The 12,500-nt window shown below is 40.6% G+C and overlaps 1 protein-coding gene and 1 long non-coding RNA gene across 2 annotated transcripts in view; one reads left to right on the top strand and one right to left on the bottom strand.

The window, feature by feature from the left end:
* Positions 1-455: 455 nt before the first annotated feature.
* On the top strand, positions 456-2,729 carry LOC109483059. The gene is made up of 3 exons (XR_002140989.1): positions 456-520; positions 672-770; positions 1,823-2,729. It is a non-coding gene; the product is annotated as an uncharacterized LOC109483059 (long non-coding RNA).
* Positions 2,730-6,927: 4,198 nt separating this feature from the next.
* The window catches only part of LOC109483154 (ribosome-inactivating protein SNAI'-like), a 6,853-nt gene continuing 1,280 nt past the window's right edge, over positions 6,928-12,500 (bottom strand). Inside the window, exons 2-8 of the mRNA XM_019786153.1 lie at positions 11,617-11,670; positions 11,216-11,356; positions 9,998-10,071; positions 9,678-9,885; positions 8,470-8,619; positions 7,620-7,693; positions 6,928-7,205 (exon numbers count right to left, since the gene is read on the bottom strand). Of these exons, the coding sequence (XP_019641712.1) occupies positions 7,016-7,205; positions 7,620-7,693; positions 8,470-8,619; positions 9,678-9,885; positions 9,998-10,071; positions 11,216-11,356; positions 11,617-11,628 (849 nt within the window). The 5' untranslated portion in view covers positions 11,629-11,670 and the 3' untranslated portion in view covers positions 6,928-7,015. The remainder of the gene's footprint in view (positions 7,206-7,619; positions 7,694-8,469; positions 8,620-9,677; positions 9,886-9,997; positions 10,072-11,215; positions 11,357-11,616; positions 11,671-12,500) is intronic.

The raw sequence follows: 12,500 nt of genomic DNA, 5'->3' as shown, positions 1-12,500 counted from the left end.
TCATTCTTGTCTTGTTGTAAGAAAAACAAAACAAAATTGGTGCCTCATGCATATCCTGTTGAGGTCAGGGGCATATTAAAAGCAGAACAAAACATGTAATTATATCAAGATACTACCATAGTATCATTTCATATATGATCCCGAAAAAACTAGCACGGTCTCGCAAAAAGTTATACATCTTAAGGATTATTAAGTTAAGGGTATGGTGGAATGGATACATGACTATTTTAACGATCATACACGATTTTATATTCTAGGCTTCAAAGCACGTTCCGACAGGCCCATTCACACGGATATCTGTTCCACACCAATATCTCCAATTCACGCCTCATTAAATGGTAATTATTTCACACTTGCCTGGCTAATGTATAGTAAATAGATACCTAATTCAATTCGTTTTGTTTACTACAATTATCTTATATGTATTATTATTGTGACATGATTTCTGTTCCAGAGCGTACCACTGAACAATCACAATGCACTGTCTCTTCCTGAGCAGCCAACTCCACCAAAAAGACCGGTACGCATTCAGTAATAATCTCTTCAAAAATACTGATGATATTTCGACACTAAGATTCCATATTTTCTATGTGCTTTGTCACCTGCAAAATAAAGCAAATGAATTCAGAGACAGAAGCTCATTGAAGTTTGTGCTTTTTTTTCTTTTTTAGGGCCTGGTGACAGCAGGAACAAGATGGCGGATCCCAAAGATGATTTCCCATGATCCTTCGCGGACCTCCCGAGAGGACCTTGCCGGATACCCTCAGAAGGTGACTGTCAGTATTCTTCATATCAGACCCTTGCTTCAATAATCAAGTATAAGCAATGAAGAAAACTGCCATACTTAAAAACTGCTGAAACATATTTAATATGTCCTTTACATTCTTCAGTAGAGCTGTGTACCGGTACGCAGTACCGATACTGTACCGGAAAAATTGATTAGGTACAGGTCCAAAATACCTACTCCCTCAGTACCGGTACTGTACCTAAACAATTTCACACCAATTTTATGCCTATTTGTGACCTCAAATGTGTATAAAGGTGGTTAACAATGGGTCCCTGTGTAAGGACAGCGTGTTCATGAAAACAAAACACTTAGTTTTGCCTATATTTTATCTGAGCATTCGCCATAAACAAAGAATAAACCTTAACTATCAAGTTTATTTATGTTTTTTGTTATTGAAGGAGTTCAGAAGACCATATAAATTGGTCGAATTGTTCAGGTACAGGTTCAGGTCCGGACCTGTACCTAAACCTGTGTACCTGTACCTGTACCTGTACCTAAAATTTGTTTAGGTACACAGCTCTATTCTTCAGTATCATCATCATCATCATCATGTGTCGTTCGTCCGTCAGGTTGACGAGGACCGCATGATAGTGTCATAGTGTCGTACAATGCCAATGCTTGTTGAAAGTTGCTTTTATCATTCCATTTCTATTCCTTTAGCGGTCGCTGTAGATAGCAGAAAATCTACAAACGGCAATATTGTTACTGATTATTTAACAGTCTAAATCGTTTACAGACAAGCAAGGCAGGCCAGGAATGGACAAGCAGCAGCAACATACTTGAAGAGGACAACATCCGTTATAGTTAAATAAGGATAGCATCATTTTCAGGGTGTTGCCGACGTAATTTATTGGTTAATTGTACTTTACCGTGGTTTGTTTGCTAAACATTTTTCTTTGTTACTTTTGTTATCCTGGTGATGTAAACAGAGCTGAACACAGGTTCTTGGGATCTGCGACACAAACCTACACTCTAAGTCCATGACTGTTTCATACATCTTTACATGATAAACATTTCACCCTATCACACATACAGGCGATGGAGTAACAGCCTGGAACACCTGAAACACGCAACCACACAATGGCAAACAACAACGACTGTTGCCTGCCAACATGCCTCACAAGAGTCCATACCAGGTCCACAGCCACAACACCTAGCGACCTCAAAACCACGTAAACAATGCCAAACGACGATGAAAAGAGAGCCTACCTTGTTACAACTAAATACACCATCAATACTGTCGCTGGCATAGCCATAGATGCTTTGCGCTTAAAGGCATGTCTTCTGTCGACTGCAGGACGTTCTACAGTCACCCTTTACAAACAATACAAGACCAACAGTCGGCTATCAAAGTACATCAAAAGCAAGGTACATCACAAGCAAAGTGAACATTCTTCGTCTGAAACCACGACGCCACATAATCATCTCCTGCTTTCCAAAAGACGTAGACAATACAAAACAAGGACGTTAATCGACTTTAAAACTACATCTATGAAACATGTATGTTTCAACTGCGATGCTTCAGAATAATACATGTACAAGCAAAATGACAGTAACAAAGTGGTCAAATTGGCATTCACGTGAACTAACTCTACAATAATATTACAAACGAATAGATAATCCTCGTTGCTTTTTAATTAAGGTGTATAGAGCTAACGGCATAGGTAACTAATTTCATAACATTAAAACAGCAAATTAAAGCAAACTAAATTACTACCCTAGCTTTTAATTTTAATAAAACAATTTTAATAGCCAATACCACTAATCAATTCGTATTCTACAAAGTCTAAAATAAACATTAATGAACAACGCATCCTAACATTTTATTAAATCACAAGCCAAGAAAAGCAATCGAGAGAGAAACTATGTGAGTGTGGCATGTATGTATGTTTGTTTGTGTGTGTGTGTGTGTGTGTGTGTGTGCGTGTGTGTGATTGTGTGTGTTTCTCTCCCCCCCTCTCTCCCCCTCTCTCTCTTTCTCTCCCCCCTCTCTCTATGTGCATGTGTGTTTCTGTGTTTGTGTGTTTGCTTGTATGTGCGTGCATTTGTATATGTGTGTTCACTTGTGTGTCTGTGTCTGTGTGAGAGAGAAAGAGATAGAGTGAGTGAGTGAGTGAGTGTGTTAGTAGATAGAAAACAGTAGCTTCTCACCGCAAAAGGACAGCCACCCATCTAACACCAGCTCCTGTGCCTTCCACACCCAAGTCACCCATCCTAACAACGCAGAAACACTCCACCCAGAGCCGCTCTTACAAATAACATCACCACAGCTTCAACTCCACATACAACCACCCTCATAACATAATCAGTGTAACTGTAACTCTTTGTCTAATATCATCATCAAACGCTTTTTTTTATCTACAACTGTCATTCTAAAGAATGTTATGTTTCAACCGGCGTAGGTTTGTGGGTTTTTTTTTCTTTAGATTAAAAAAAGTTTGTAAAATCATTTTATAATTATTTAGTTATTTTTATAGTAGTTATCAATTTACCAAGTCATTGATAGTATCTGTGCCCCCTAGTGTCCTTCTTTCAAATTGCAGTTGTAACATATGCATCATCATTTTTGTCTTATAGGCCAATAGAAGAAGTGATAAAATTTTAAGCCCGTGGTTCTTTTTTTCGAACAGTTTCAAACTTGTAAGTCCTTATATACAACACTCATAACGAAGCTCCATTTTGACATTCGCGGTCTTGGTGTGGTTTTTCTAGTTTTCATCACCCAGCATTGGCCACACAGCTATCCACGAAGTGGACAGTTGTCACAGAAGTCAAGATCTCAGAGACGTTCTGTCAAAAAACGTCTCGATCTTGCACCCCAACATCTTGCAGATAACCCACCCTACGGCTGAGGTCACAATTCCCACACGGGGCCCGGCCGGGCAGCTTTTGGGAACGATCATATATGATATAAAAGACGACAAACACAGAAAAGTTCTTAATAACAACCACGGGCACTATTCCTGTATATTCTTGATATGAATTGTTAATTTTTCGTTCATACAAACAGCCCGGCCGGGCCCCGGTTTGGAAATGTGACTTAAGCATACAGCCATGTGTTCCAGCCCTGTAGTTTGATATCTTCCTCGCTCACACATAGCCACATATGTAACATATCCTCCACGCATGGCTCCATGCCCCCATTCACCAGTCTCCCATCCCCAGAATGCATTGCGAAAACAAGGGTCTAAACCTCATTTGCATAGGACAGGAAGGCATAGGAATGATCCTGGTGACGTTAAAGCAAGCTGTTTAACGTCAACAGGATCATTCCGATTCCGATGACGAAATTATCCTGATGACGTTAAACAGCTTAAGCAAGCTGTTTAACGTCAACAGGATAATTCCGATGCCTTCATGTCCTATGCGAATGAGGTTTAGACCCCTGTTTTCGCAATGCATTCTGGGGATGAGAAACTGGTGAATGCCGTATCGCACACGGTTTCTATACGCACCAACAATGTCGCCAATCCGAAAACTTTTCCCGTTAGTTTCCACCCCAACCCATGCCACCACAAAACTAGAAAAGCACTCCGAGGGCGCAACCAAACGCAACGATGTGATAAAAAAAAAACGTGCATGTGTTCTTTACATATGGATGTAAGAATGCATACACAGACTTCTAACAATTCTACTGTTCCTAAATCTAAAATGGTCAAAAACATTTACCACTTCTTTTCTTGGCCAAAACTCACACAAAAAGCAAAACATCAGAAAAGTTCATCTTTGAAGTTGTAAGTTGTTGTAAAGTTCAAGCTTTGTTCCAATACAAGAAAGGAATTTAACTCACCGTAAATTTTCAATCAACGTCCCAACAAAGATCGACTGAAAACTTAATATGGTGAGTTCCTTTTTTGTGATAGAACAAAGCTTGAACTTTACAACTATGGATTCTACCAACACAGATGAGCTTTCATTTGAAGTCGTAAGTCGTAATAACCAACGCCGGTGGGAACATAATGTTCTTATTCATTTGTTATTTATTGTTATTTTGATTTTCTTTATTAACATTGTTATTTTTCTCATTTTATCTTTGTGTCTGTGTCTAACACTCGTGAAATGTTGTGTTATCATTGTTTTTGTTTCAGGTTATGTTTACTTTTGATGTTGCTTTGCGCATTAATTGCTTCAGATCTATTTATTTCGTACCACTTTTCTCGGCCACCTGCATGCAAGTAGTCAACGTTTTCCTGTTTAATTGCATTTTCTTCCTTTATTGTTATGACTAACTATAACTTTTCAATTCTAACTTGATATCTAGATTTCTTTGCAATCGTAGCTTAGACAAAACTTGCAAAATTCTCCTCTATCAATTTGAAGCTCTCTATTAAATGCCTGTGAATCTAATACTAAAGTTCGCAAAATTCCATCTTAGCTTTAAGCCTAACATTTCATTCAGGTTTTAAATGCATTGCATTTAAAGATAACTTTTGAGGTTTATTTCCATCGATTGAAATAGATATATAGGCTGTTGCTGTAAGAGGATATCGGGTGTAATTCTTGTCTTTTATGGATGTTACACATTTGTACGCAACATTGGTTACTATGAATTTGGAAAATCTTGATAACATAAAAGTATATATTATTAAACATTAGATTACACATAGAGTGGAATAAATCGTTGGTTTCAAAACTGACCGTTTGACAACATGAGTTAAATTCCAAATTGAAAGTTAAGAATATTTCTTTTTTTTTCATTGTGTCGAATTCAAAGTAACCAGTGTTGTCTGATTAAGTTGAAAGTAAGATTGATAACAAGTTATGTTTTATGTGTTATGTAAGTCAAGGATATGTTGTAATTATATGTAAAATTGAAGTGTTATGAACTGTTCAAGAGCAGCCTTTCCTGTAATGACTCCAATAAGTAAACGCTTTTTTTAAATTGTAATGATCTCCAACCACCACGTTATATCTGTAGTAATGTTAATAACTTCGATAATATTGAACTTTGTATATACATGTCTTATAATATATACTTTTTTATTGGTTGTACTGAACTTGATGATTGCTAACTTCGGCGCAATTCAGCTATTGTTGCAAGGCCGATTTGTTCCTTTTGTATCAATAAACCATTTACTACTACTTATAACAAAGTTCCAATGAAAAGGGTTCAGGCTCCCAATTGCGCATGCATGGGACCATAAGTAAAGACCCCTAACTTGTAAACATTTCTGTCTAGACCCTACTTGATACCTGTCAAGACATGTGTTTATGTCACATTGGCCTTCAACTTTAACATATTACCCACAATGCATCACTCTGTACATGCGCACTTGGAACCTTTAGCCCTTTTTGAATATCAATTTGTAACTAGTAATATATAACTATTAACATGTTGGATTAAAATAGTCTTTTATGTTTTAACTTGATTATTGTATCTGTTATAGTATTAGATATAAAGAGTTTCGCATTGTATTGCTGAGAGAACCGCATCTATTTATCTTTGTATATATGTACCTTTTAAAAAAGTGACATCTCCAGTACAGTCTGTCATTAACTATGATGCTGTGAATAAGAGTTTTTACATACAAGTGTATCTTAACTGACATGTTGTTAATAATTTTGTGATGAGTCCTTGTTATATTATTTTTTGGTCAATATACTCAGTTTTCTCTCCAAAATTCTGTTGAATGTGTGTATCATTTCTGTGTTTGGAAGAGAGAAAGTTGCATGGGCCATGTCAACCCTGTACCTATCAGACTCCTGACATCATGCTCAATAAATAAACACACAAAAGAACTTTTTGTGAAGACTTTATTTCATAGCAAATCAAGCTGCATACAGATTCATGGTTTTGAGTTTATTGCTGACCGTCCAACACTCTTAATTCTGATTGGTAGGAGAGATCATGTGATACACCACCAATCACGATTCCGATTTCTTCCATGCCTGTCAGCTGTCATCACTACGGATTTTGAATATCTATGAAACATATCTGCAATCATCAAAGAAAATAGCAGCAAGAGCAATTATAGCATTTTAAGACGTTTTCGACACCAAGTCCCAAATGAACTATTTTCTAGCCTTTCAGTAATTAAAAGGCACACTGACTTAATTTCTACTACCGTATAGCTTAGGTCTAATTTACTTTTAAACGCTTAACGCATAATTTGCATGCAGTAAAAGCGACACGTGGCGGTTAAGCTTGGTTCTGCAGGCCTCAGTCGGTCCGGAGGGGGTGGATGATTTCTCTACGGACCACCCAATTGCCTGGTACCCCCTAGGCCTTTAATCCTCGGAGATGTACCACTGCTGGTTCTTCCCGCCATGCCTGGTGTAGAGGATCACGGCACTTCCGGCTCCACCCGAAGCCTGATCGTCCAGGACCCAGTTCTCCCCCAGCCCGCTCACGATGGTCCCGGTCTTCTCAAACGTCCACTGCTGGTTAGCGCCCTCATGGCAGGGGTAGGCGATGATTCTGGAAGAAAAAAATATCTGTCCGTTGGTATAAGTATCAATGATGACATGAAATACGAAGAAAGGAGTTCCATTGAGGAAGCCATATTCCATTGAATAGGCGAGGTGCTATGATGATGAATACATCAGTACTCACGGTATTACACAGAAATAAACAATCATGCATATAAACACTGTGAGAAACGAGCATAATCAGACACACAAACACACATACAGTCTCTCACACACATAGATACAGATACATAATAGCACACACACAAGCACGCGCACAAGAACGCACGCACACACACACATACACACACACACATATAGAGACATGTTTACACACACACATACACGCACAGACAAAGACATACACACACTTGCACAAACGGGCACACACATTGCGTACACGTCTCAATGTGTTCTCCCTTACTTGACAGAGTTCTCTGCCGAGCCACCCTGCACGTCGACGGCGTAGTCGTTCAGCTCGCTGCAGATGGTACGATCCTGTAAAGGAAAAAAGAAGAGGAATACTATAAGCAGTTTCAACAAGACTGACAATGAAAACATACATTGCCATGGCGAAGGTGGTTGCTGTTAGGGTTAATGTTTGCATGGCACTGCCATGATTTCATGATTTTGAGGAAGCCTTTGTACCCTCCCCTCCCCTGAGTGTATAGTGAACGACCCCCGGGGTCACAGAAAGTAGGGCATCTGGGCAGACATGTTTTCCCAAGGGTTTCCAGGAATGTGGGCATGTCAACAGAGCTGGGAGACATTGTGGACATTCCATTCCTGTGGACAAAATTCCTGTACAATTCCTAGAATTCTTGCAAATTGCACACAATACTGTACCATTAGGCTCCTCCCTGAGACGTCGCCAAAAACGGTCACAGTAGCTACAGATCAGTTGCTAATTCTGTCAGAGTAGTTCATAATGCTTCAAGTTTGGTTGATGGGGAAAATAATTAAGGGTTAATGACCCCTCCCCGAGGTGAATATGGTGTGATAAAGCCTTGTCAGTTGCTATAACTACCGAATAAAACCACCAAGTGAGCAATCAAGTTATTTTTGGATTTTTTAGAAGAGAATCGTGTTCTATATGGGTCACCCGAGGTCATATGCGGGTGATTATTGGGTTGTTTAATGTATTGATTGGGATGAATAAATTGACTCTATTTGTGACATTACGGCGTCATAAGGAATGTGGAATGGAGCCTTCTTATTGGTCAACGTAACCCGGCTATATGATAATAAATCATAAATAATTAATAAATCATCACCTTCTTGTTGTACTTCCAGAGCAGGTATCTGTGGTCGGCACGGGGCACCCCAGGTTTGTTCCCGATGCAGAGCGGAGCAGACGTTTTGTCACTGCCGTCAGCGATCTGCAGGTAGCAGTCGTTCAGCGCGCTTCGGATGTAGAACCCGGTCTGGGTGTAACGGTGATGAATATTGTAATTAGGGTAATATGTAAATGACCATGTGGAAAGACTTGTTATAGTGAGCTATGCATATATTTGCGCGTTAGGTAGGCACTGATTGGTTGGTGAGAGCAACCAATCAGGCGAAGGACTATTGTTAGCATAGTTGAGCTTGGATGTGACAATCGCTCTGTAAGTCAGTTGGTGACCGAGGACTCAGGTACGTGTACATGTGTAGTTGTAGCTCTGTAGATCAGTATTGCATAACTGTTAGTATCTCATCTGTAATGTAATCCTAGACCATTGGTAACTCTCCGTGTAACTAAGTGATAAACTCCCTTATAACATTGACCACATCTACCTGTATTAGAGTTAACATACAGATCAATAAACCCGGCTAAGCAGAAGTAATCGAACTGTTTGGATCTCGTTTATATAGTAAGATATATATAGACGCTAAGACACCAAACGACCACTAAACCCTATTTATTACATGGGGAGGAAACAGGAGCTAGATGCTGTCACTTCAAACAAGATAGGGAATAAAAAAAACTATTGCCATGGCGACGATTGGATGTAAAACTCAGTCAAGGGAGGCAACAGAGGGTCCATTTGACTCATTCGCATCAAACTTGTCTTGTCTTGGCTTTGATTAACTTTGTTTCCAATTGGACTAAGAAAAATTTGTCTTCTTTTAGCTGCAATGTTTCCGAGTAAAACAGATGTTCACTTCACATAGTACAAATTCCTGAGTTCTTCCCGGCTGGCCATATACTACCCTTTTGGACTTCTAAATGTAAATGAATACACAAAATAGGTGCATCTACCATCCATAATTCGTGACCCTAACATGTCCAGATTGCGAGATATCTAAGCCGGAACACTAGTACTGCAGTACCATAACAAACCACCATCATTTCCAGGTCTCATCAAGACCTACCCACATACCAATTTTCATGACAATCCAACCAAAGCTTCTCGAGTTATCGTGCTACATATACGCCACACACATAGAAACGCTACGGAAAACATAACCTTCTTGGCGAAGGCAACACACTAGTCCTTACCGTGGGCACATAGGGCACGATGTCCCACTGCTGGTTGATGCTGGGCCCTCCATCCTTACGCTGGTACAGAATCACATGGGTGCCGGCGTTGGTGTTGGCCCCCTCCACATCCAGGACCCACTGGTCCCCCAGGCCGCTCTGAATGGAACCGTCCGGTTTGAAGACCCAGTTCTGGTTGGGCGCGTTGTTGGTCGGGTAGTTGATGATCCTGCGAAAAAAAAGAGTCAATGGATATGTTAGAGCGATGGACACGTAAGAGCTATGGATATGTTAAGCCTTGAAATGATACGTTAAGTCTTCTAAATAGCAAACTGTCTTACTTTGCGCCGTCGAAAGCATATCCACCGGACACGTCGACACGATAGCCGTTCAGACGACTCACCAGCTCACCAGTCTGAGAAAAGATACAGAGGTACGTAAGTTCGTGTAACTCAATTTCAATTTAGACGTCACCAAAAATAGGGACCCCAGAAAGTGCGAAATAGAACGAAATGGAACGAAATGAAACGAAATGTGTATGAAGGGAAGCCGTTAAGCCGTTAGTACGTACAATAGACATTTCAGCCAAATTAACAGTTTACGTAAAAAGATAACTAAGGCGGTGAAATATTTTAACAGTATTCCCGATTTCAGAAAAGCAACCGTAAGATAGAGCTGACCTTTACGTAACATGAACGCATTTGTAAATGTCACGTAAACATACCATGTTTCTTTTCGTGAGCTTTACAAGTACTTAGATATGACATATAAATGTACAACATTGCGATCGTCAGCAAGTAATGCTTGTTGTAGAAAACTGTATAATCTCCAAGCATATCTGCAGACAGTATCGAATTGGCTGGGAAGTATACATTTGCCAGACAGTAACTATTTGCCACCCAATTCTGGGCGGCTGAGGACTCTCTGTAGCTCTAGATGGCCAGTTCTAACCGTAACGCTTTTGCCACCAGACATCTGCTTGGAAATTAGAAAACGAAGGCCCTATAGGTCACCATTTGGCTCCTGCCCAGAAGGCCCAGTCTGAGACCCCCAAACCAACTGAAAACAGCTTTTTTCTTGGTATGTGTGGATATATGTTGGCATTTTCCAGCTCGAGAGTTATGATGTAGGTGATTTTTGACAGCTCAGTTCTTGTATTAACATATATTCCAATGGGGGCTGGAATTAGTGTCATGTCCCCTATACGTGGCATGCCCGTAGCCAGGGGGGGTTCGGAAGAACTCCAAGATCCACTTTTTGGTCCACTTTTTATCTAAAGGTCCACGATTTTTCTTCAAAAGATATGGACTGATTTGTGTCACCAGCAAGGCTGGAATCGTAGGAAAACGGCTCACTTTGTCACTGATTTGTTTTCTTTGAAATCCTCTAAAAAACGTAGGAAATGCCATTTCAGAAGGTTCATTTTTCAAAATTTCCCAGGGGAGCATGCCCCCCCCCCCCCAGGAAACTCGCGCCTACGGCGCTTGCTGGTCCCCTCAAGCAGTGGGAAGAACCCCCCACTCAAAATCCTGGCTACGGGCCTGCGTGAAGAGACCAACCTCCGAGTCGTACTTCCAGAGTTGGTTCTCCGCTCCCTCCGTCTTCATGGTGTAGACGATCAGGCGAGTGGAGGCGGCGGTGTTGCCCTCAAACACATCGAGGACCATTCCTGTCTGCCTGCTCATGATGTAGAAATACCCCTGGGAACGAGAAGGCACGTGTTAGCACTCACGTGACGATGACGTCATGTTCGATCCGCCATGTTGGTGGATTACACGTGTGGGAAGTCATTACAAATGGCAGAAATGTTATCAACTGTTGATTTTCTTTCACATCACAGATTAAATCTTAAATGCATGCACTGTCCCTCTACACATCTAAAAGGCACCGAAAGATTTACCACACACCAATTTCTGTATTAGTTGCAAAGAAAGATAAATAGAAAACACAGGCATATTACTTTGTACTCCATGGCGGTTGGGAGGTGTGCTCGAGCGTACGGTAGATCCTAGGGCTGTAACGAAACAATAAAAACATTGCTACATTAACGACATGTTGGTAACGTGGCATACAGTAATCTGGTGGTTTGTGGTGGTACCACAGACTGAGTTCGTCTCGTGTCTCGATCGGCTATTTTAGCGCCAACCATAAATGTCCGAGAGATGAAAAATATTTACTCAAATATGTTGAAAAGTGGAAGTAAATTACAATCACACGAAGATAACATTTCAATTTTTGGTGAATATATGTTACGTAATGCTCCTTTTCAACTTGTGACAGGTAAAAAAACAGTCTGGTATCCATCCCTCCAGTCCGAAGTTGGTCAAACCCGTTGCATAGGGCTATATACTGAGCCAACGGGCTGGATCAGGTAGTATTGATGACAAAAGACATGCGTGGACGTTTCCGTGACACCGGAGAAGCAGTGACAGTTTTCACAAAAGCGATGAACAGAAAAGCCTCGGGCATTTCTTTTCCTACAATGGTGCTGTAATTACTGAAGCCATCCGTGTGGCTTTGCGTGAATCCCCAACAAAGAGCGCCTTCTTGTGTCGGCCCTGGCGCGGTGGGTTTGGCAGGTGATGACGGATTACGTTTGGATGCGGTTGAGTGAACTCAAAATTAATGTCGCTGTCTAGAAATCTGGACTATGTGTACTATGTACATGTAGATAGTCAATACGTGAGATACTGGAGTTTGTAAGCTTACTCTTAGTGTGTAGGTGGTGGCTTAACTGAAAACCGTTTGGCTTCGTGCACATGGTCTCTCTCTCTCTCTCTCTCTCTCTGTATCCTTCTGTCTCCCTTTCTCTCTATCTCCCTCCCTCTCTCTCCCTCTCTCTCC

Source organism: Branchiostoma belcheri, unplaced genomic scaffold (genome assembly GCF_001625305.1).
Source record: "Branchiostoma belcheri isolate BF01 breed outbred unplaced genomic scaffold, Haploidv18h27 scaffold62, whole genome shotgun sequence".
Classification (NCBI taxonomy): domain Eukaryota; kingdom Metazoa; phylum Chordata; class Leptocardii; order Amphioxiformes; family Branchiostomatidae; genus Branchiostoma; species Branchiostoma belcheri.
This window is presented reverse-complemented; position numbering and strand designations above follow the sequence as displayed.